The 23,412-nt window shown below is 44.6% G+C and overlaps 1 protein-coding gene across 7 annotated transcripts in view; it reads right to left on the bottom strand.

Moving 5' to 3' along the window:
* FCHSD2 (FCH and double SH3 domains 2) overlaps nucleotides 1–23,412 on the bottom strand; it is a 502,468-nt gene that overhangs the window by 71,386 nt on the left and 407,670 nt on the right. For all 7 annotated transcript variants that reach the window (XM_078658542.1, XM_078658546.1, XM_078658544.1 and 4 more), the window contains one exon: nucleotides 5,600–5,716. In XM_078658542.1, coding sequence (XP_078514668.1) covers nucleotides 5,600–5,716 — 117 coding nt within the window. The remainder of the gene's footprint in view (nucleotides 1–5,599; nucleotides 5,717–23,412) is intronic.

A 23,412-nucleotide genomic window follows, 5' to 3' on the forward strand; every position in this document is an offset into this window, starting at 1 on the left:
ATGTGACAGTGGGTATGGATTTGACTGCAGATGTGGAAACAAATTGGGATGTGACTGGGGATTTGATTGTGGATTCAAATGTGGGTGCAAGTGTAGATTCATTTGTGGATTCAATTGTGGATTCAATTGTGGATGCAAGTGAGGACTCAATTGTGGTCAAGAGTGCGGCTTCAATTGTGGTCAAGAGTGCGGCTTCAATTGTGGACAAGAGTGCGGCTTTAATTGTGGGGGCGAGTGTGAAATCAGTTGTGGATGAAAGTGAGGAATCAGTTGTGGATGAAAGTGAGTAATCAGTTGTGGATGAGCGTGTGGAATCAGTTGTGGAGGAGAGTATGATTCAATTGTAGATGTGAATGTGGATTCAATTTTGGTTCAGAGTGTGGGTTTAATTGTGGGTGCGAGTGTAGATTCAATTATAGAGTCAAGTGTAGATTCAGTTGTGGATGCAAGTATGGATTCAGTTGTGGACAAGAGCGTGGATTCAGTTGTGGACAAGAGCGTGGATTCAATTGTGGACGAGAGTGTGGATTCAATTCAATTGTGGACGAGAGTGTGGCTTCAATTGTGGACAAGAGTGTGGATTCAATTGTGGACGAGAGTGAGGAATCAATTGTGGAAGAGAGTGAGTAATCATTTATGGATGAGAGTGTGGAATCAGTTGTGGAGGAGAGTATGATTCAATTGTAGATGTGAATGTGGATTCAATTTTGATGCAAGTGTGGGTTTAATTGTGGGTGTGAGTGTGGGTTTAATTGTGGGTGCGAGTGTGGGTTTAATTGTGGGTGCGAGTGTGAGTTTAATTATGGAAGCAAGATTTGGATTCAAGTGCGGATGCAAGTGTAGAATCAGTTGTGGATGCTAGTACTGTTTCAATTGTGCTTGAGAGTGTGGATTCAAATGTGAGTGTAGATTAAATTGTGGCTGAGGCTGTGGATTTCATTGGGGATGTGACTAAAGAATCATATGTGGATCTAATTGTCGATTAGATTATGGAAGTGATCAACATGTGATTGTTTATTTGACTACAGATGCAGAATGACCAATGTGCTACACTGAGGAAATGTGGGCGATGACAAGTTTTATTTACCATCCATACAATTATGGTCCCAAGTTGGAGGCCAGGAATCATAACTAGAGGAGGTTAAATAAAAGCAGTTTTTGCCCTCAAGGTGTGAATTAAGGAGGAGAAACGAATACTGGCAAGATTCAGTTCCCCTTATTTACTAAAGGGGAATATACACACGAGCAACAATAAACAAAGAAAAAATAAACAAACTGACATGGTAATTTTTTTCAACTGATCATTTGGGCTTACATGCCACTTAAGTCAAAGAAGTGGAGGCGGAAGGGGACCTAAACGGGGTAGTAGATTCTGTATGTCAAGCACTGGGGCATTACTCTTCACCCTAAGTTCCTCATATTGGACAGAAGGGGGAGGGCACACTTACCCCTAGCTATTGTGTCATCAGCGGGTCATTACGCAAACCCCTATTCCCATCCATTGTTAGCGCAGCCCCATTGGCCTTTGTCCAGTTGCCACACCTTTCTTTCCACCTAATATGAGGTGGTCCTCTAGGGGACTTTCAGTGTAGTACTATGTCCCTGCAGGCCACACTCAGAGCCATGTATCAAACTCCATCAGCAGCCTTCCTCTTTGTCTGTCGATATAAACCAAGCAGGTAGATTTCAGCAGTGTACATATCACACGTATTTAGAGTTGTTAGAACTCGAGTTACTGGTTGACTGGGGGGGTAGGGAGGGTGGAGAGCCCTGGTCAAGCAGCAACCTCAATCCCTGTCAGGGTAAGACACAAGCAAACCCCAAATTAACCTGCGATCACCCCTCTGGCAGCTTGGCACAGAGCAGTCAGGCTTAACTTAGCGACAATGTGTAAAGTATTTGTGCAACACTTCAAACAGTAAAACAGTGAAAACACCACACAAATAGATCCCACACCAGGTTAGAAACATGGAGCAAATTGTAATAATAAAACCAGGCCAAAACAACAAAATTCTAATCAGTAGAACTGGAGTTATGCATTTTTAAAGAATAAACTGCAAATTAGTGCCTAAAAGCAGCGGCAACCATGGCTAGCTGGTCATGCTGAACCAAGTAAAACATTTAGGCTAACAATGATGGAGCGTGGGTCGGATACAGTCCCAGATTACCATCTAGTTTTGTGCCAAAAGTCCTGTTTGTGTTAGAAAGGGCTGCAGGGGGCAAAAAAGCATTGCTGGCTATGGTTAGCATGGCACGAAGAGCATGCCGGGCATTGTGGACGGGCTGGCGGGAGCTTCACGTTTGCGGTCCTCCGTGGGCGATCGATGCTTGTGCGAAGAGACGGGCTGACGGCGCCTCGTGCTAATTTCGGTATGAGTGGTGCAGTTCTGGTGCGAACTAGCCCTTTGAGTCACTCTGGTCTCCTGTGTTCAAGATGAAGTTGAAGGTCAGGCTCTTCTTCCTCAGATAAGAGGGCAGCAGGTCATCACAGCAGGGCAGCATTTCTTTGAGAACAGAAGTCAAGCAAAGTGGCAGTCCTTGTAGCAGAGTGGCAGTCCTTGTTGCAGAGTATCCACAGGTCCAGAAGTGTATTGAAGAGTTGGTGTCTGAGGTCCTCCTTTTATAACCTGGTGCTCTGGTTCTGGAAGGTGGGATAAGCTTTTAGAGGGTGGCTTTGAAGTGCATGGAATTCCCTGCCCCCCACCCGACCCTGGCTCGAAGCGGTCTGAAGTGACTATGCAGGGTTGTTAGGCCTTTGTGTGAAGGCAGAGCACAGGCTATTCAGTTGTAAGTGGGGCTGTGCTCAGCCAGCAACCCCCCACCCTGTCAGAAGTTGTCCCATCCAGGCACACCTAATCCTTCCATTGAGTGACTAGGAGAAAGTCACAAAATCTAACTGTAAGTTTCACTCAGACATAAAGGTCAAAGACAGGCTACATGCACAGAAAGACTAGTGGCAGGAAAATGGCAACTTTTTAAAAGTGTAATTTTCAAAATTGTAATTTCAATTTAAAATGCGACTTCACCATAGGTTTGAATTTTTAAATTCCAATCCCAGAGACACCAAACATGAACCAGGTATCTCTTCCCATTTGGTAATTATTCTCATAAAGGCAATAAAGCAACTCCAATGTTATTCTATGGGAGAGATAGGCCTCACAGCAGAGAAAAATTAATTTGGGAGCTTTTCACTAGCAGGATATGTTAAACTTAAAAGTACATGTCCAAACGTTTGATTAACCAGAACCCTGCCTTATCGGCTATCTTGGGCCTACCTTAGGGGTGACTTGTATGTTAAAAAACGGGGGAGTTTAAGGGGTGTCAAGGGCTTTAAATGCCATTATTTGAAACAGAAATCAGGCTGCAATGGCAGCACTGGGACATGTTTTACAGTGCTACTTAAGTGGGTGGCAGAATAAGCGGTGCAGGCCCACTGATAGCATTTACTTTACAGGTCAGGGGTATATGGTATACCCCTATACAAGGGTCTTACAAGGAAATTAAATATGGCAATTAAGTATAAGCCAATTTAACTGTGGTTTAGGGGAGTGAGCACAAGCATTTTAGCACCGGTTAGCAGTGGTAAAGTGTGCAGAGTCTTAAGGCTAAAAAGCAAGGTCAGTAACAATGGAGGTGGCGAGAAAACAATTTGAAGGAAGACCACCCTAAGGCTGACAGGTCTAACAAGAGTTATTAAATCCAGGTCAGACGTGACCTATGACCAGAACCGGGCAATCACTACCCAACCGGATTCTTAAGGCGGGTAACCACTACTACAAGTTTCCTGATTTTCCTGATTACAAGCAGAAAAGGTGTCACCAAGTACTTTAGAAAGCAATACAGACAAGTGTCAAGCAACAAACCCCAACAGAGGTCCTTGTTAAGCTATGCTATAGTACAGACACTCAATGCTAATATGAAGAAGATAAAGCGCTTAAGAATCTTGAGGGGAGAGAAATATCAAACAAGGACTCGATCAGGTGAATCTAGTACCATGATCCCCATCCTTATCATCTAAAGAAGTTTCAGATATGTTCAGCGAAGTCATCAGCTGTTGTAAAGTTGAAATTTAGACATACAGCTTGGGTGGGTTTCCTAAACACCCAGAAGACATCAACCGAGCTCGTGTAGGCTTTACTGAGTAGTGCAGAATATTATTTTCGCCCATCAGTGTATTATTTAGCCCTTTATAAAGGGCATCTAGCTGGGAATCTGTTTAAGCTTCCATATTATCCAAAGTGGCTTCAAGATCTCAATCCAATAGACATGTTTACCTTTACCCATTTCCCATTGTCCAGAGCCTGGCCTTTTGCATGACTGCGGTCATAATTAGAAGGCTGCAGACTAAATAGTGCAGATGGGAAAAAAATATGACTGCTACAGCAGAGAAGCAAGCAATAGTCTTCTTCCACATTATCAGGGTAAAGGCAGAATATATATTATAAGGGACTTCTGTTACAAGTGTTTATTTCCATAAGAATTGCTGTGCTTGAAAAGGCTGGACTTTGATTTGGTCATGTTCTATGGATGTGCACAAGATCAAAGTACTGAAACAACTCGCTTTGGTGAGTAGTCTTTAAAACGCATACCTTGCACTAAAAAAACCTTTCAAGCATAAAGTTGTGTAGCTTAGACACTTAGAAAATAAAATGTTATTATAGAACTCAAAAGAATCCAACAGCGGTCTACTTCAAAAGACACAGAGTGATAAAATCTTACATGTTGTATAGCGGTGCCTATGAAGTCCAATAGCTCAGAGTAAAGTAGTCCAACAATGGGGTGGATGTGCTCATAAAGTGAACTGTTTGTGTACTACTGTTGTAGTATTGTACAGGGGGTTCCCAGTTTGGCGACAGTAATATTACAAAGCATGCTAATCTCTGAAAGAGCGAATGCTGGAGAACAGTACTTCTTGATGCATGAGATTTTAATTTCCACTGAAAAGAAGCAAACCTTAATGTAAAGCTGTGCAGCACAATAGTTTGGTTTAAATCAAGTGCTCAAAAACGTTACATGGCAGAATAACTATGCACCACAGTCAATATATACAAACGCTAAGGCAGCAAGAAGGCGGGTAACAGATTTCATCTAATTGTTTAAAGTTTTTATTGGCAACATTTCAGTAACCTAACAAGTTTATTTTTCAACTATTTTTCCTTGTACGGCCAAGTGAACGACTCCGGTCTCTGGGGCTATACACGGATGTCATGATGGAAACTAAGGTACTTACTGTATTAAGAGCAGCAATTATTAGTACCAGAATATACTTATGGGACTGGCCTTTGAAGATTCATTTTTGGAGTCTTGTAAAGTGGTTACAAAATCCATTAAAATGATCATTGGTCATGAGGAAGCCAGAATGAAGCTGGTGTGCGTCCTCCAGCTCTTAGCACTATAACAGTTGATCCTCATTCATTGTAAGAATCCGCTCTTGGCGTGGAGGTGGGTGCACGGAACGAGGGCATAGGTTGAAGGAAGAGGTGTGCAGAGGAAGGGGTATTATCTACTACTATCCTATAGGGAGTTTCAAACATGTGAATGTGGACACAACTGGAGAGCTTGGGCACACACAGTATTTCTATAGACTGCTTCAACCTACCCGTTGACTATGGATAATGTTTTTGTGCTCCCTCGCGACACGAGTAGCCCACTTGCGAGCCTCCTTATTGAGACTGTGCTCCTCGGTGGTCCCAGTTTCAGATTCAAGTTGCCGGCTCTACAAAAGAAAAAAGAAAAACTTTGAAAATCGAGAAACTCACTAATCAATGAAAACAAGTTAATAACTTTAGAGTGTTTGGAAAAGTTCTGCTTTCAGCTGTATCTGAATGATGCAACTGATAAAACACAATCAGGAGTAGGAATACCCATCTGCATGCACACTGTCAAACCTCACAGGTGAGAAACGACTGGTTTACAGACAATAGGGCACAGCGTACTGGTCTTTGCTGGAGCCTATGGTCTGAAAGATGACCACACTACAGGATAACAGGTCAGTGAAGTACTCTTCCATGAGGCCCAAAACAACATCATTTTGCATAGACTGCTTATTTATGCAGAGATATATTAAGTGGATGTTCTTATGAATGTTAAATGTGATGACAGAGTAAACACCCCTAAACACAGGGGTGAACACCAACATATCTCAAGGGTTGACAGTGCTCATGTTTTTGTTCAGTCCCTCCACCAGAACACCACCCAAATGAAAGCAACCAACCACCAAACAACCATCAACGACGTTTTCAGAATTAGCACAAAATAATGCTCTGTAGCTTAGAAAAAAATCTTTTTGTTGCCACATTTTGTTTATTTTATTAATACTGCATATGACAGGAAAAAGAACAAAGGGCTCATTAAAAAGAAACTCTTAAAGACATGAAAACCACGACACGGCTGATGAGAGCTGCTCACTTCTAATAATGAGGGAAAAGGATGCAGTGAAGAACTTTCAAACGCCTCTAGGTCGAAGGAAACCCCAGAAGTGGATGGAGAGGTGAAATATCCTTCTCAGAGTTCACATATTTATTCTGGTTTATTTCAAGAAGTTGTTTTGTAAAGTACAGTTTGTCATATTTACAACCATTTCTGAGCCGAGTACATCAGCTGATCATAAATAATGAAAATACTCTGGCGCAAAAGGGTAGCAATTTAACTATGGTAGGTACTCTCCATCTGAAAGGTTTTCTAGTGTTGCTAAGTTGTAGAAGATGGGGCAGATACTAGTGTGACTGCAAAGTCCTCTGTAGCACCTTAGTTATTTGGGACCTTTAAATACTGACCCTCAACCCACTTCTGTCCACTCTAGCGAACCTCAAGGAGGCAGAAGGGTCTTTTAATTTTAATCGTCCAGGCCCAGTTTGACCTCCTGCACAAAGGAACATACATAGTAAGCAAATATCTAGTTGCTGGATCACTGGCTGACTCCATGAGTGAGTAGAAAGCGTGTAGTAAGATTAGGAGCACTAATTCAGCCTAAAGGACAGCCAACCAGCCTCAACCCTTGGGTGTTTCTGCTTTGCGTCCACCAAAGTCTCCCCAGCACAGCATGATGCGTCTCTCTCTAGCCTTCAGTCATGCTCCACACGACTCTGTGATGTAAATATTCAGATACAAATGATGATTTAATCTTATGACATTATGTTAGAACCCCCCCCCCACCCCTTGAGATGATTCCCCCGTTGGATTGTTTGGCTTTAGCTCCTATTTATAACAAGCATTTACAATGCAATAGGTCTCGCAGCATTAAAGTTTGAGTTACTGGCATTGTAAATGACAATGCTTTGCATTATATTATTTTTTTTAATTGCAATTGGTATATAAACATTGTTTGTGAATGGGTAGCTGTTGCTTATGCTAAGCAAAGTTGGCAGTAATATATACAGTGCTAGTCTTGCTTGTTATAATCATGCTGATTTAAAGCGCTCTGATACCTGCGGGTAAATTTTGCGCTATATAAAAGTGAAAACGAATAAATAAATATAAAAAAGCCTACCTGTACCACGTCCGTTCTTATTCTGCGATGCCACATATCTTTGGGTCTCTGTACTTATTAACTGCACCCGGCTGTGGCAGACGCGGGCAATGTAGCCACTGTCCTGTGGCTGCACCGCGGGGTAACAGTGTAGGGGCAGGGAAGCAGTTGGTAGTGCTGTGCCATAGCAGTGTAGTTCTCGGTGGATGCTGGGCATGGGGGTTGCTATTGGCTGACAAGCAGTGGTGAGGAGGTGCCGGTTCGGTGTGCCTGCTTCCTGATCTCGGGCAGGCGACAGGTAAAAACAAGCGCTGCCTAGGCTCTACCTAAAAAACAGCCAGCCCCCATCTCATGGTTCGGAGGTTAAAAATAAAAAATAAATAAAAGATCAGCCATAGAAGGGATGCAATCGGCCCCTGGTGCCACCGTACCTGCTGGACTTTGGATAGCTACGCCCCTATGCTGGTTCGGTACTGTTCTCAAATGTGATATGGGATTCTGAGCAATTTGCCCAAAGTAGCAGATGAGGCGTTTTTTTAAGGAAAGTTTGCAAATCTAGAATTGTTTCTGGGGTGAGCTGGAGACAATCTGAGAATGCTACAGAACACAAAGCCCAATCATTCAGAAGTGCCTGGAGACGGTAGCATCCTTCTATGAGGCAGGTTTGTGGAGCTAGGTGATTTGTTTCCCAGCTTGAAAGCTGGTAAAAGAGCTGAGAGAACTAATAAAACCACCGTAGAGTAAAAACATGACCACAGAACATGTAAAGCGCTCCGATTCCTTCATGTCTAGCTAGCGCTGTATACAACTCAAAATAATACTAATAACAGGCTCCACATTCAGGCTTTCATCCTCCAGAGGTCGATAAAATGAGTACCACTGAGTTGGGTTGTAATATACGTCATCACAGCCTACATACCAAACAAATGGTAGACAGCTGTGTTATTTTTGTCTGCCACAGCCGTACATAAGTTCGCTCAACAATACTTTTTCCGGGTTAACAAAACCCAATTCCACATTAAAAGTAGTACTTTTGGCTTACACATTCCTTGTACGGGCTGCTCCTTCCAACTTGAAACAGGGCGAAATATTTAATGATTCTCAAGCCACACATAGTGAACTCACCGCGCAGCTGGTGAAACGAGGTGCAAGGGGCACCGAGTGGTGAAAACGGCAACACTGAACAAAAGGAGCAGCCTCCAGTGTTGTGGCAGATTTAACACCTGAACTGTGCCAAGGCCGAGGTGTGAATGGCGGCAGCACAAGCTACAGTAAAGTCCCTGTGAGAGGACTGCAGCAACCTGCAGCAGACGAAGAGCGCAAAATTACAAAAGAGAAGAAGGAACGTGAGAAGCCAAACAAGGGAGGGGCAGACTGGATCGGGATGCAGACTCTCTATGGTCTGAGATCAAAAGAGAGCAACACAAGAGGATCCCTCAAGTGAGGAGGTGCTAATTGTCTGCCCTGCAGATGGGCGCGGGGCACTCATTCAATGTGTGGGAGAATGGGCGAGGGGCACTCACTGCAGCTGCGCTGCCGCCATGCACCAAAAGGCTGCACAGGTGAATACATAAACATGTGCCTGCAGTGGGATTGCTCATGTAATAGGAAGGTTGTCAGAATATATCATACCGGAGGAGGTCGCCAAAAATCAGGCAAACTTGCACACACAATAGGGTCCGTGCCACCTGGACGGCTCTAAGTGCTGGTGCTCTACTTCCAAGTGAAGTGGCATGACAAACGGACAGGGACAGAGACCACACAGTGTGGAAGACAAGTTTGGGGCATTCGGTTAAACACAGGTATTTTTACTATGCAGCTGGTGGTCATGTGACTTGATAACTGGATGACTCCACGTGCTGGTACTGACAGGTGATGCTGAGCGTGGTGCAATGCGCCTTGGAGCAGAAACACGGGAGACATATTGAGGTTTAGCTCCGTGACCTCCGTTTGGCATGTTTGCTGGGGCTCCTGGGCTGTGGCAGGTGGGCAGATCTAAGTGCTGGTCCAATAATGCAGAGTCAAGCAAGCGGCTGATACAAGCGGACACACCAGTTCATCTGCAGACATGTTGTGGTAGTTTCATAATACACGGCCACCTAATGGGTGTTTAATCAGAGCCTGCTGTAAATGGGCGGGTCTGGGTATGGGCAGCGTGCTGATTAGGGTGCAAAGAAAATGGTGAGGAAGATGCTTATTTGGTAGACATGTTCATTCTCTCACACACATAACAAGCAGCACTGAAAGCGATCGCTTTCGCGATCGGTATAATAAAACAAGATTTTAAAACTGAATCAATTTGGTATTTTCTTTGTCAATGTAGCCATAATTAATCCATTTGCAGGGAAAGCTGTTTATTTAACAGAGCAAATACCGGAGAGCCTGCGTCGTGAGCGCGCCCGACATGTGTCTTTATCCCGGAGCACTAACAACAGCAACGCTCTCAATTTAAACCTCAAGTACATGTGGAGTCAATGGCCCCTCGGGAGCTACCTGTCGTGGCGCAGCGCGGAGCACTCTCTCGGTCACTGAGGAGCGAGCCCTCGAGCACAGTCAGAAACAAGCAGCAGGAGCAAAAGGGGGGAGGGGGAGCAACAGAAAATGCCCCGGAATCCCTCTGCGGCCGCACCGGAAGTCAGGCAAGGTCGCCTGTGACGGGGGCGGGGCCGCGTCCGGACCGGAAGAGGAGGCAGGCGGAGTCAATGCGTCTCGCGCCCCGGGGCTCCTGTGAGTGGTGGAGAGCCCCGGGGCCGCGCCAGCAGGAGGTTGCGTGCCGCGTGCTGAGAGCAGAGTCCCCCGAGATTGGCCAGGTAAGTTCAAAAGGGCTGGGGGGGCTTGGTGCACGTGTGTGTGTGTGTGTGTGTGTGTGTGTGTGTGTGTATGTGTGTGTGTATGTGTGCGACGGTGACGGCGGCGGGGGGGGGCCTTGGTGCACTTGTGTGTGTGTGTATGTGTGGGGGGGGGTGTCTCTGTATGTATGTGCGTGCGTGCATGGGCGCTTGTGTGTGTGTCTGTGTGTATGCGCATGTGTGTGGTGTTTCGAGCTTCCCAGGAGACAGCGCCTGGCCACAGCGCGCGTTCGCGTGCGCGTGGCAGTTTCAAATCGCCATGTGCGTGGCCAGGATTGTCTCCTGGGAAGCAGACATGGCAGCAATAGGTTCTCGGCGGAGACGCGCTTCCGCGCGGCTAGCTGAGACCTAAAAAAGTGAACACTGTTACTGCCACTTCCCAAGCCTTTCATCCCCCAAAGGGCTGACCCAACCCTGCAGCCTTATGCATCAAGCCCTCTGCCAGAACCCGTCCTCTCAGGAGCAGGACTGCAGTGACAATTCTGCCACCCTGGCGTTATCCCAGTGAGGTTAAAGCCAGGGGCAGCTTTCAGGGCTGCAAGAATTGCCTTGCACCCACCATGTCTCCAGGAATTCATTGTAGTCACAGCCTGCTACAAAGTGGGGCTGGTTTGAGTATTTCTGCCAGGGAATCCAGCCGTGCTCAGGATGCTGGATTTGCTGACCCTACTGCTTGCAGGTTTGCCGCTCCTGGCCTCCTTTACCATTCAAGTGATCTCCAAGCACACAGAATTGTCCAGAAAAAGCAGCTTCTATAGCGGGTGGTGTTTTGCTTATAACAGAGTTATTCTACTCTCCGTCTACCCTCAAACATTTGAGCCGTGTCAGTGGCATGTCCTCATCAAAGCAATCTGCATGGAAGCGCCTTGAACTACACCTCATGCTTGTAGTTTTATTTCTTAAGCCAACACACAGTTTGTATGGTCCACGCTAAAAAAATATCTTTCCCTTAGCCTCAAGGTTGCAGTAGACTTCAGCACCCTATTATGATGTATATTTGGATATCTTACCAGCTAACAGTAATCACTCAAAGTTTACCAGCTAATATCGATCGCTCGATGTTTTACCAGCCAATAGCGATTGCTCAATCTTTTACCAGCTAATAGCGATTGCTTGAAGTTTTACCAGCTAATAGCGATTGCTCAATCTTTTACCAGCCAATAGCGATTGCTCGATCTTTTACCAGCTAATAGCGATTGCTCGATCTTTTACCAGCTAATAGCGATTGCTTGAAGTTTTACCAGCTAATAGCGATTGCTCGATCTTTTACCAGCAATAGCGATGGCTCTATGTTTTACCAACTAACAGCGATTGCTAATTGTTTTAATAGCGAATCGTGATTGCTCAATGTTTTACCAACTAATAGCGATCGCACAGTATTTTACCAGCGAATAGCTATCACTCAGTGTTTTTAAAACTGATAGTGAGCACTCAATGTTTTACCACACAATAGCGATCGCTCAATGTTTAAACAGCGAACAGTGATCACTGAATGTTTAACTAGCTAATAGTGATTGCTCAATGTTTTCACCAGCTGTTAGCAATCGCTCAATGATTTACCATCTAATAGTGATCACTCAATGTTTAACCAGCTAATAGCGATCACTCAATATTTAACCAACTAATAGCGATCAATTAATGATTTTCCAGCTAATAGCAATAACTCAATATTTTACCAGCTAATAGCGATCAGCCAATGTTTTACCAGTCAATAGCAATCACTCAATGTTTTACCTTGTACTAGTGATCACTGTGTTTTGAGGCTTGCATTCTTTGTTCAAGACCTCTTTCCATTCAACAAGCCATTAGCCTATGTGATATTGTAAATCATCCTGTACAAGTTCTCAATACAGACAGAAATATAGGAACTTATGGGGGGCGGGGAGAGAGGATGAATGGAAGGGTGAGACAGGGGGCTGGGATATATTTTGTGCACTATGATTTTTCTCGATATTTGGTTTTAACACTTCTGGCCATGGTTAAAGAATTAGTGGCCATTAAGCAGACATCAATGTACCCTGATGGTGTATTCCTCAATTAGGCCAGAGGGGACAAATTGGTTTCAGGTGGCAAGCGGATACATGCATCCACCCAGGTATGAAACTTCCTGTCTCTTATTGCCCACTGGGCTGAACTTGAAGATAACTCCATTTCCACCCTTTAGTTATGTTCACCATCTTGAATCGCCCACTTCCTCTGATACCTGTCAAGTACATACAGTGCAAGAACAAAAAAATGGAGGGAGAAGGAGGTTAGGCCAAACCAGGTCGGCCTCCAGTCAGTATATGCAATACAGGAACCCAATATGAAGGGTCCAGAGACCTGGTTGGTGTTTTGTGGTTACTGCTTACTAAGTCAGTGTGTACCAAATTATGTAAGAAAGAAAAATTTCTTTCTAGAGTCCCCTCACTCACCGGGGTTGCCCCACGGTGACATGCTTCATCATTGGGGCCATCCCAGTTCTCTACGAAAAGGGGCGTGCTGCGACAAGGCGACTACGCTGGAGCACTGGTTCTGTGAGATGACTATGTGTGGTGATGGTGGAGTGGGTGTGAAATTAAAAATACCGTGCTAGTGGGCCTCAACAATTTATTTTGCTCCTAGTGTGGTATAGAATTAAAAAGGGGTAACACTGTATTCTAACTTTAATTGAGCTAGATCAGTGTTATGGTCGACATGTTTCAAGCTCCCCCAAGCTTTTCATCAGGACCATACAGGGTCCAGCCCTGTATTTCCACTCCTATATTCAAATGAACAAAGTGTTTTTTTTAAAAGTAAATATTAATTATTTATGCTGTACGCTGTTAATAATAAAACATGCGTGTTTTTCTGTACATACGGTTTGTAATCTACTCGAAATGATAAACGAGTGTTTGGTTACACTCCATGGTCTTAGGCAAGGGCAGGATCGCCTCGTGGAAACATTGTTCCTATCGGCAAACCCGCTCGGTACTACCTGATAACTCCTCACCCGACCGCATACTGTATGCGGTCAGGTGAGGAGTTATCAGGTAGTACCGAGCGGGTTTGCCGATAGGAACAATGTTTCCACGAGGCGATCCTGCCCTTGCCTAAGACCATGGAGTGTAACCAAACACTCGTTTATCATTTCGAGTAGATTACAAACCGTATGTACAGAAAAACACGCATGTTTTATTATTAACAGCGTACAGCATAAATAATTAATATTTACTTTTAAAAAAAACACTTTGTTCATTTGAATATAGGAGTGGAAATACAGGGCTGGACCCTGTATGGTCCTGATGAAAAGCTTGGGGGAGCTTGAAACATGTCGACCATAACACTGATCTAGCTCAATTAAAGTTAGAATACAGTGTTACCCCTTTTTAATTCTATACCACACTAGGAGCAAAATAAATTGTTGAGGCCCACTAGCACGGTATTTTTAATTTCACACCCACTCCACCATCACCACACTTACACCACACATAGTCATCTCACAGAACCAGTGCTCCAGCGTAGTCGCCTTGTCGCAGCACGCCCCTTTTCGTAGAGAACTGGGACGGCCCCAATGATGAAGCATGTCACCGTGGGGCAACCCCGGTGAGTGAGGGGACTCTAGAAAGAAATTTTTCTTTCTTACATAATTTGGTACACACTGACTTAGTAAGCAGTAACCACAAAACACCAACCAGGTCTCTGGACCCTTCATATTGGGTTCCTGTATTGCAAGTACATAAAGTGCTCAGTCGCTTATCCGCAAACTTTGTGCTGAACAAGTTTCAACACATGAAAAACACAAAGTTTTCCCTCTATTAATAGCTTTTCCCACAGATGTCTGGTCCCTTCCAACTGTGATGAATGAGGTTTGTTGTGTTAATCTAAGGTAGGTGGATGGATGACACTGAACATCACTTGTGTAAGCAACCTGTGTGAAACTACAACAGGCACTGCATTTGAACAACTGCCTCCTCAGTTACACTGCGACAAGGCTTCAGCAGAACTCAAACAAAGTAAGCACTCAAGCATAACAAAATCCAACACAAATATTTACAGCACATATGTCACTGGAGTACTGTAAATATATCAACCTAGTTCTTAGAAATTACCTCAGCGATTCTTCCACAACAGGAACCCCAGCCAGAACCTAATTCGTTAAGTGATTTTGCTACAGGGACGGATTAGAAAACAGCCTTTAGGAAACACGGCCCTTCCTGGAAAATTCGCAAGGTGAGAGGTAATGAGCACTTGATCCATATTGTGCTCCTTTATAGATTAATCACGTAAAACCATAGGCTTAGCGTTCATCCCCCTTCCTCACTCTCACGACTCACAGCAACAAATTAACGCCAATATCTAATGGAGAGATTTAAGCAACAAATGAGGAATACACTAAATACGAAGGCAAGGACCCATCACCACTCTTTCATTTTGTTATGTATTTATTTTGTTATCTTTGATTAAAATTACATATTTGTATTACTTGTCTGGTGATGCATGGGGTGTCTTATTTTGATTGGCAGGTGGTTGGTATGGTACGTCAAACAGTAAGTTGCCTGACTTGGGCTCACAGAGTTAAGGATGCCATCACAAGTCGCCATAAGCCATGGAAGCCAACACCCACCTCCACAAAGCAGTATTATGTGGTGCATCAGTGCCACATCACATTGTGGCGACACAAAGCAGAGGGATCTAGCATCGGCGTGGAACTCCAGCAGCCATGTTTTTCCTGTTCGAGGGCCTACATGATTCTTGCAACTGGTCATGCGGCACCCTTCTGCAGTGGAGTGTCACCGTGGTAAGTGAGTGGTGCCAGTGCAGAATCACAGTAGCTTACTCCTATACAGCCCTATGCACGTGTAGTCGTATAGCCAAGACCAAACCCACCACCAACACGCGGTCTGGTTGGGTGGTAGCTGCTATTGCTAATAATGAATACCAGGATTTATCTTAACAGTACCCTGGATACTTGTGAGTGAGGCTCCAAATGTAAGTATTGTGGACACTGCTGCGGACAGTATTCTCATCCTCTGCGCAATCATGGAGTAAATGATGAAACTACTAGCCCTTCAGCTATTTCTACTATCGCTCAGACCGCGCCCTTCCCCCACTCGCATTGCTGTCTGTGGTAAAGATCTGTTTCATATCCTTTCGCCTGAGCATAGGGACTTTGATACTTCGTATGGCACTCTAGGGCATGATCCTATAGAATCCAGTCTTCTCAGTGGGACAGTGCGAAATAATGGGGTCCACTGCAGAATGTGATGCGGGCCCCTGAGTCGCCCATATCTCATAGGTATTCACTGGCCTTGGTCTGAGTAGGGGTCCTCTAAATGACTGATCTCAAATGAAGGGCCACACACTCCAGCCCAGCAACTAACGTAGGCACACCGAAGACAGAAGGCACTAAAGCTACTTGATTTACTTACATCGACTTTGCTTTCTCACTATCATAAAACAGAGTTTGTATGTTTGTCATTTGTAAATGCAGAGTCTCTTGCGAACAGTCGGCATGGTCTACTGTAAAGGGATACACAAACTTTCTAGCAGTAACAAAAACATGGGTAAAAGTAATTTGGCTGTTCCTGACAATATTAAGTTACATGAGCAATAAAGCTTAAGTTGTATTAACAGGGATGGGGTGTGAGGTGGCATTAGTGACATAAGAATCTCTTTCTACTAAACATATCTCACTGGCTAACTTGGGTTTTTTGATTTTTTGAAGCAGCCACTTGTAAAGTTGGTGTAGGACCGTCAAGTACATGTAGTAGTTCTCTAGGCACTTCCTTGGGGAGAGACTTTCAGAGTGGCCTTATTTAACTGGGTAACTTTTGATCATAGCTAAAAGACCGATCAGATCAATCCCTGAACTGACCAGGTCATTAACCAGGGGCCTTCAATCTATATAATGTAACTCAATTAATGTGTGACCTTAGAAACCTACTCAAAGGATTCTACGTTAGACTGGGCTTTATCTTATATCCCCGTTAATTACCTGTTCGTGCAACTGGAACAGAATCGCAAGAAACGCCAACCTGAAAAAATCCAACCCTGACTTAAGGACGTAACAAGTGCACTAAACAAGCATTGTAGAGACTTACTAAACTGCATGACATGCTCAGACAAGGTGGTCTCCCTGAAAACGGTGATTGTTCGGTATAAAAAAAAAAAGGTTTACTGCTTAGATTTGTGGCCTGTTGGCCAGGTTAAATTATGATTAAAAAGCAATAGCCAGGACCTGAAGAGCAGGTGTTGGGGAGGATAAGAAAAGCAGTGCAGGAGGCAGAGAGTAACAAGGGGTGGTGGGGGAGAAGCACACAATGGAAAGAGGAAATCTGTACATGGGGAGAAGCAGGCAAGAGCACACAGCATACAAGGGTGAAAGCAACAGTGTGGCAGGAAGGAGAAGCAAACATGTGAGAGAGCAACACAGGGTTGTGGAAGACCACCACAAGGGAGAGAGCAACACGGAGCATGGAGAGAGAAGTACACAAGAGTGCAGCACACGCGTAAGAAATGTACAGATCTCCAAGTGAGAGGCAGCTAGCGTTTGGCCAGACCCTGAGCCCAACACCCTGCAGATGACCAGCCCTTGCAGTGCACAGTCCAGGCCCTACGCTCAACATGCTGCCAGCAGGTAACCTCTACTGCGGATAGGGGTTGACCACATAGCTTGTCCTCTGAACATGCCAGACTTTAAAATTTCTTATTTTATTCACAAAACCTAGTTTGGTACTGCGAACCAGGGCATGCTTCATACCCAAGAACCACAAACAGAAACCACGCTTCTCGGACCTATGCCTATCCTTCCGGGGGCTGGTGGTTCCGAAGTCATGAAAGCGAATCCCTCAATGATGAGGAATAGGTTGGTGAAGCTTGCCCTGAGTTTGCAGTATGAATTGTGCCCTGTCTACAGAAAGATCATTTTCGAGATTTGTGGTACCCTGACAACTTGATGGTTCATAGGTTTGTGCACTTAGACAGGTATCGTGGACTGCGGGCATCATTTTTGGTGTTGGCAAACCGCAAATCCTGAAAAGGATGCACAGACTCTACAACTTTTTAAACCACTTTATTTAAACAATGTAGGGTTACTTTGAGGGTCTCCTCTTTGGCCAGGGGGTATTCAACTACCAAAACGTTTGGTTTATCAGAGTTATGTATTCACTGGCCAGACAAGAAGGAAAAACCATGACGTCACCTAGGACCAACAATAGTCCATTATAGAACAGGTATACTCCCTTATGAAAAACTGTACTTTTATTCAAATGATGGCTAAACGTTGCCATACCTAGAGGAACAAGACTGGGCATTTGGTGTGCCATTGAGAGGTTCTGACTGGACTCCTCTAACAGATTACTTACCAGGCTCCCCGAAACAGATCACCAGGCTTAAAAGTCACACAACAGGAATGGTGCCAGGGATAGTAAAGACTGAAGATTCTTTCACCCACCTTGCAGTCTGTTCACTAGCTCCCTATTAAACCTAGGACAGTGTTTTGCAGCACTGGTGCACACATGTGAAGCCAGGTAGGAAGGCGGTCCACAACACTGGGTTGATAGATTTATGTGGAACACGCCTGGTACACGTTCAGAGACCAGCCTGTGCCAGCCTAGTATGTTCTTGGTCTTTTTAGAAGAACTTGATGGGGGTTGAAACTATTCAGGCTGCTAGTTTTGGAATTAACTACTATCTTAGTGGGGCAGAGTCCAGGCTTCAAGTGCTCTAAGAAACGAGCAAAAATCCTTTCCTTGATCCTACAGTATAGGAGGAGGGTGCTCCTGTGCACCTGGACGCCATGTGTTTAGGTGCACTTTAAATGAATTTAAATTTGAATTCTTCCAACAGATGGAAATGAGAGATTTCTCAACGACTGGAACTGAACCTATTAATCACTTTTTACTTTAACACTTTTGGCAAGAACGTGGTACGGATGGGAATGTCAAAATCAACTTATTAGCGCCTCAATTATCGAAGAATGCAAACATAGTCCAGAATTAGTGGGGCGTTGAAAAGCTAACATTGATCACACATGTTACTGGGCTCATATACATTACTGATTGGTAGCATGGTTCAAACAGCTTCCATAGGCCATTTCAAAAGACCAGCAAACATGGTGGCACAATTCAGACGCCCTACGCACTTGTGGCATTTTCAGATAATTTAGGAGTGATTGGATTCCAAGGAATACATGGTCTAAATTTTTAGGGATGGTCCACCCCACTGTATGTTTCAATAAATATTCCACACAAATCAATGTTTAAAGAGAAGATTGTTTTTTTTTAATTTTGGAAGTGGTTTTGTAGTCTCCCCCCCTCCCCCATGCACACCACAATCTAATGTACACCCGCCTTCCAAGTCAAGTATCCTTTGACTGTTCTTTTAAAATTTTGCGCCCCTAAGAATGTCTCTGAGCCGCCAAGAATTTTGCGGCCGGGCAATCGCTCGTGGTCCCGTCCATGCGACGCCACTGATTATGCGCGTTGAGATGACATCATACGTAAAATATATATATATATATATATATATATATATATATATATATATATACAACTGAGCAGCAGATCATCTTACGGGTTTTGGGGGCCCTGGGACACCAATATTTTTAGGGGCCCCTGTTAGGAACAACTTTGCATTTTTGATCACATTTCTGCTTTTTCACGCCCCGATTGTCCATGTGACCGACACTGCACAGGCACACTGGTCCAAATTCTAAATGTATTCATTTATATCTAATATTCAGGGATAGTGATGTGTGTCTTCAATATTGTAAAATAACAGCAGCTCACTAGTATTATTGCAATTCTCTGCCACCGAGGTCTTCTTTTGATCTAAAAGGAAAATGTTTAAGGATGTTGCCTGGTGTTGAAATATCTGTAAAAAAAACTCCCACACATCACTCATATTAAAAATATGTTTTGGAAAATAGTATTTAAATCAATTTGTGTTTAAGAATCATTCAGGGACATCAGGGCAGGTCTGTACAGATAACATCCAGACCTATCACCGTGAACAGCGGGCGCCCTGGGCAGAGCCCACTTTGCCCAGACCATAATCCGCCTCTGCTGAGCAGAGCTGAAAACAGGAAGGAGGCCTCAGTTCGCCAGGGTCAGCGACAGACGAGCTTCCGGTCACTTTTGACTCGGGGATATGCTCTTTGCAGCCGGAGCATTTTCTCACAACGATAAGTTTGGAGTTCAGAGGAGCAGGGAATGCCCCCCCCCAAATAAATAAGAATCAGGAAAGAGGACAAAGCTGGTGGTCAAATGTGAAGGTTCTCACCCAGTCAGTGACAGATTTATCTCAGAGTGTGACGGCTGTGAAACATGGCTTTGCTGAATAGGTTAAAAAAAGGTCCAGCTCCCTACGCGTACTGATCGCCAGAAGATGGAGTAGCAACTTGGACACAGCCCACATTACAGTAGGTGCCCCAGGGGTGCCACAAGGATTTGCATTCCCTTCTTTCACCCCCTGGCCACTGGATTCAAGCAAGCCGGGCTGAAGACGGCTGAAATGCCAGAAACCGGTCCTCGGAAGCTTGTTTCCGGTCCAGGGAAGACATGGCTCGGCAGTTCGGGCTGGACTGTTCCCATGAGGCACAGGGTCAGACTGATTTGCATATGGCCATGTCTGAACTGGGGTGGCAGAGTGGGCTAAGGAACGGTGATGGATTAACCCAGATCTGTTGACTGGGTGTGAGTGTTTGATTGGTTCAGATGCTCCGTCCACCACCACCACCCCCTTTTGTACCGCATATTAGAATCTGCTCCGCACACTAATAAGAACCAGGTGGGATACTATTATACAATAATGGTGCCGAGAAACAGGAGGAAGAACCTTCTCAAAGAAGCTGCCAGAGACCACGGGCACCAATGGCATGGCGCGACGACAGCCTCACAATTCATGTCTTGGAAAGATAAAATGATCAGCTGGCAAAGAAAAGCAGCAATTGTACCAAGGGAATGATGTCTTGGAGAAATATCCGTCTTGTTCCGTCTTCCTTATGTCCACCCCCTTGTCGGAAGGCTGAATAATATCCATGCAGACAGGAACAAATCAGGTCAGAGCAAGACGAATGACGATGGATTGCAATGGACTTAATAAATGGCCACAATTGCTTCCATAAATTAGCACTGAATTTGCATTACAACAACAATGTGCGATGGATGGCCCTAAATGAGCCTCTGATCTCACTGCTAGAAGATAAACATGTGTGCCAAGCAGCCATCTGAAAAGTCAGTTTCCTGAAACCAGAGTCTAGTTCGACATATGATGAACAATGCAATGGATTGGTCACTACATAATATAGTTAATGAAAAAAGTGTGATATTACATTTAATTCAAGATGCAAATTTATTACGGAAAGAGCATCTGAAATGTATTGGTGGTACTGAAATGCAGCATGCATGTAGACAACTAATGTTTATTTATTCTGAGAGAAATGTAATGTCTTGTGTGTTGCATATAATTATAGATACAGGATGAAACAAGCATTGGAAATGCAATAGGTCTCGGATTTATTTGAGTTAGAGCTAATGGCATTGTAAATGGCAATGTCTTTTAGCCATGTATTATGGAGTGTATGCATGTGGTGTGTAATGTGGTTTGGATTGGAATTGTTCAGCCTGTACACTCACAAACTGTTCACCCTGCACACTCACAAACTGTTCACCTTGCACACTCACAAACTGTTCACCCTGCACGCTCACACATTGTTCACCCTGCACGCTCACACACTGCTCACCCTACACGCTCACAGACTGCTCACCCTACACGCTCACAGACTGTAAACCCTGCACGCTCACACACTGCTCATCCTACGCACACACACACTTCACACTCTGCACTTTGCACTCTGCACTCTGCACACTCACTATGCACACTCACTCTGCACTCACTACTCTGCACTCACTACTCACTACTCACACTAGAAATGCATGCCATGTCCGCTCTAACCACAGCCAGTGCAAGCATTGCTCGCGCTAGAAAACGCCCACAGCACAAAATAAATGCACGACCAGAAAAGAAAATAGCATTCAAAATAGAAATAAAATCGTGCAGTGCATGGAACATCTGAAACAAAAAAATAAAATGCATAACATCTGACTGGGAGCACCTATACATTCAGCAGCGTGCAGTAACTACGGGAAGAATTATCCAATTTACAATAAATAAATAGCATCCTCTTCATCATACCTAACGCATACAACAGCCGATTGCAATAACAGACTGCTTATAGAACGCATGGTGTAAACATAGAAATATGGGTATGCTTTTAGATGTGTCAATAAACCAATATTTTATTAGATTGAATATCTGATATTTAGAGGCATTTTCGGCGTGCTCTTTCAAAAAAGTACCGACTGCATGTCAGATCTTCGTAAAGAGCAAATGCAAAACCACTACACAATCTCAAACGCTAAAATGGAATGCAACAGCTGACTAGTAAACCCACAGCGAGCACTCAACCTCAGATCAGGAAAATACTCACTGACCTGAAGAAGCGTCCAGTCAGTGCACGCAGCATCAGACAAATAACATGGTATGCAGACACTGCTGCAAATAACATCTGCTACTTCATGCAGCATACACATTGCGAAAATACAGAATGTATGCAACTACTGCATTAAACATTGACCACACGTTTACAGCATATGCACAAAAATGCTGCATATATGCATATGCAGTCTGGGTACATAGTACAGCGCAGACCTGCACTGACATCGCGGATCATTGCAGTAAGCACAGCTGTAGTAAAACATCTTAATTCACAAATCATTATACAAGCTTAACACTCTTGCATGGACATTTATATTTATTGCTACACAGCTCCATAATGACTTGAGGAATCTTCCTTGGAATAGACATCAAAACAAGAAGTGTGCGGAATATATATGTACATATAGACATTTGGATGCCAAGTTGAAGCCTATGTGGATCGAGAGGTGCTTCGCCACACGCCTCTGAAAGAAGATATACTGGTGCTTGTAAAAGATCAGGAGAGATGATTCCCAACCATCCTGGAAGGGAGTAAAAGGCAGTGCAGGCGCTGTCTCAGTGAGTGTGTGCAGAGAAGGCAGGCGGGCGCCGCTTACCTCTCTGGGGCTACTCCTGCTGCAGAAACAATCCCTAACGTGCTCACTGCTCGCCAAACTCCCAGCAGAGGAAACAAAACCAAACAACCAAGAAAGTATCCAGCCCCGGCTTGCCTGCTGCATCCAATCCTCGCTGCTGCCAGACACCAGACTGTCACTGGCTCGGCTTTGAAGCGGCTGAATTAAAGCAGGAGGAGGGTAAAAAAACAAGCAACCAGTAAACGTGTCCGTCCTAGATAAACGCATTTTAAAACAAGAGGTGCTAATGCTACCTGCTGTGCGTCTGAGATGCCACGGAGTGCTAGCGGAAGAAACGATCGCTATTGTAAACAAGCTGAGGATCAACGGGCGCGATACAGCGTGGTGGGCGCGCACGACGCAGCGTGGGCGTGCACATCAGCTGAAGATCGCCGGAGAAGACACGAGTCTGCCTTCTGCCGTGACTGACCCGATGCGGAGGGAAAGAGCCCGGTGAGTGGGGGGGGCGGCAGAGAGAGAGAGAGAGTGTGAGAGTGTGTGTGTGTGTGTGTGTGTGTGTGCATGCATGCGTGCGTGCGTGTGTCTGTCTGTCTGTCTGTCTGTGTGTCTGGCGCATGCCTGCCTGCCTGCCTGCCTTTGTGCGCGTCCACAGACCCTGGTCGGCTAGTCCACCTCTCTGTAGTCCCTTGCTAGCTTACTAGGCGACAATAGTTCTCGTTGCCGAGACCTAAAAATGACCTATATTTGGCAATTTCTGGTGAATTCTAAATCTCCCTGTAGATTACCAATTTCATGAGAATTCTTCGAGCACCAGACTTAATCCAGAAAAGGTTTCTCCAACAATATCTCTCCAGCCCAGCCTGGGGGAACCAAACATACTCAATTGTGGTGCCATCCACCCTAGTTGTGACAACACTGCAACTAAGGTATTCTCCTGATGGATACTGAATCCTGCAGATTCTTCATTTGAAGAATGAGTAAATACCCTCCCAGGAAATGGTTAACCAAAGAAATGATGCAACACAGCCTGGGCAAAGCATCCATCACTTCTTGGATGTGC

Source organism: Lissotriton helveticus, chromosome 8, assembly GCF_964261635.1.
Source record: "Lissotriton helveticus chromosome 8, aLisHel1.1, whole genome shotgun sequence".
In the NCBI taxonomy this organism is placed as follows: domain Eukaryota; kingdom Metazoa; phylum Chordata; class Amphibia; order Caudata; family Salamandridae; genus Lissotriton; species Lissotriton helveticus.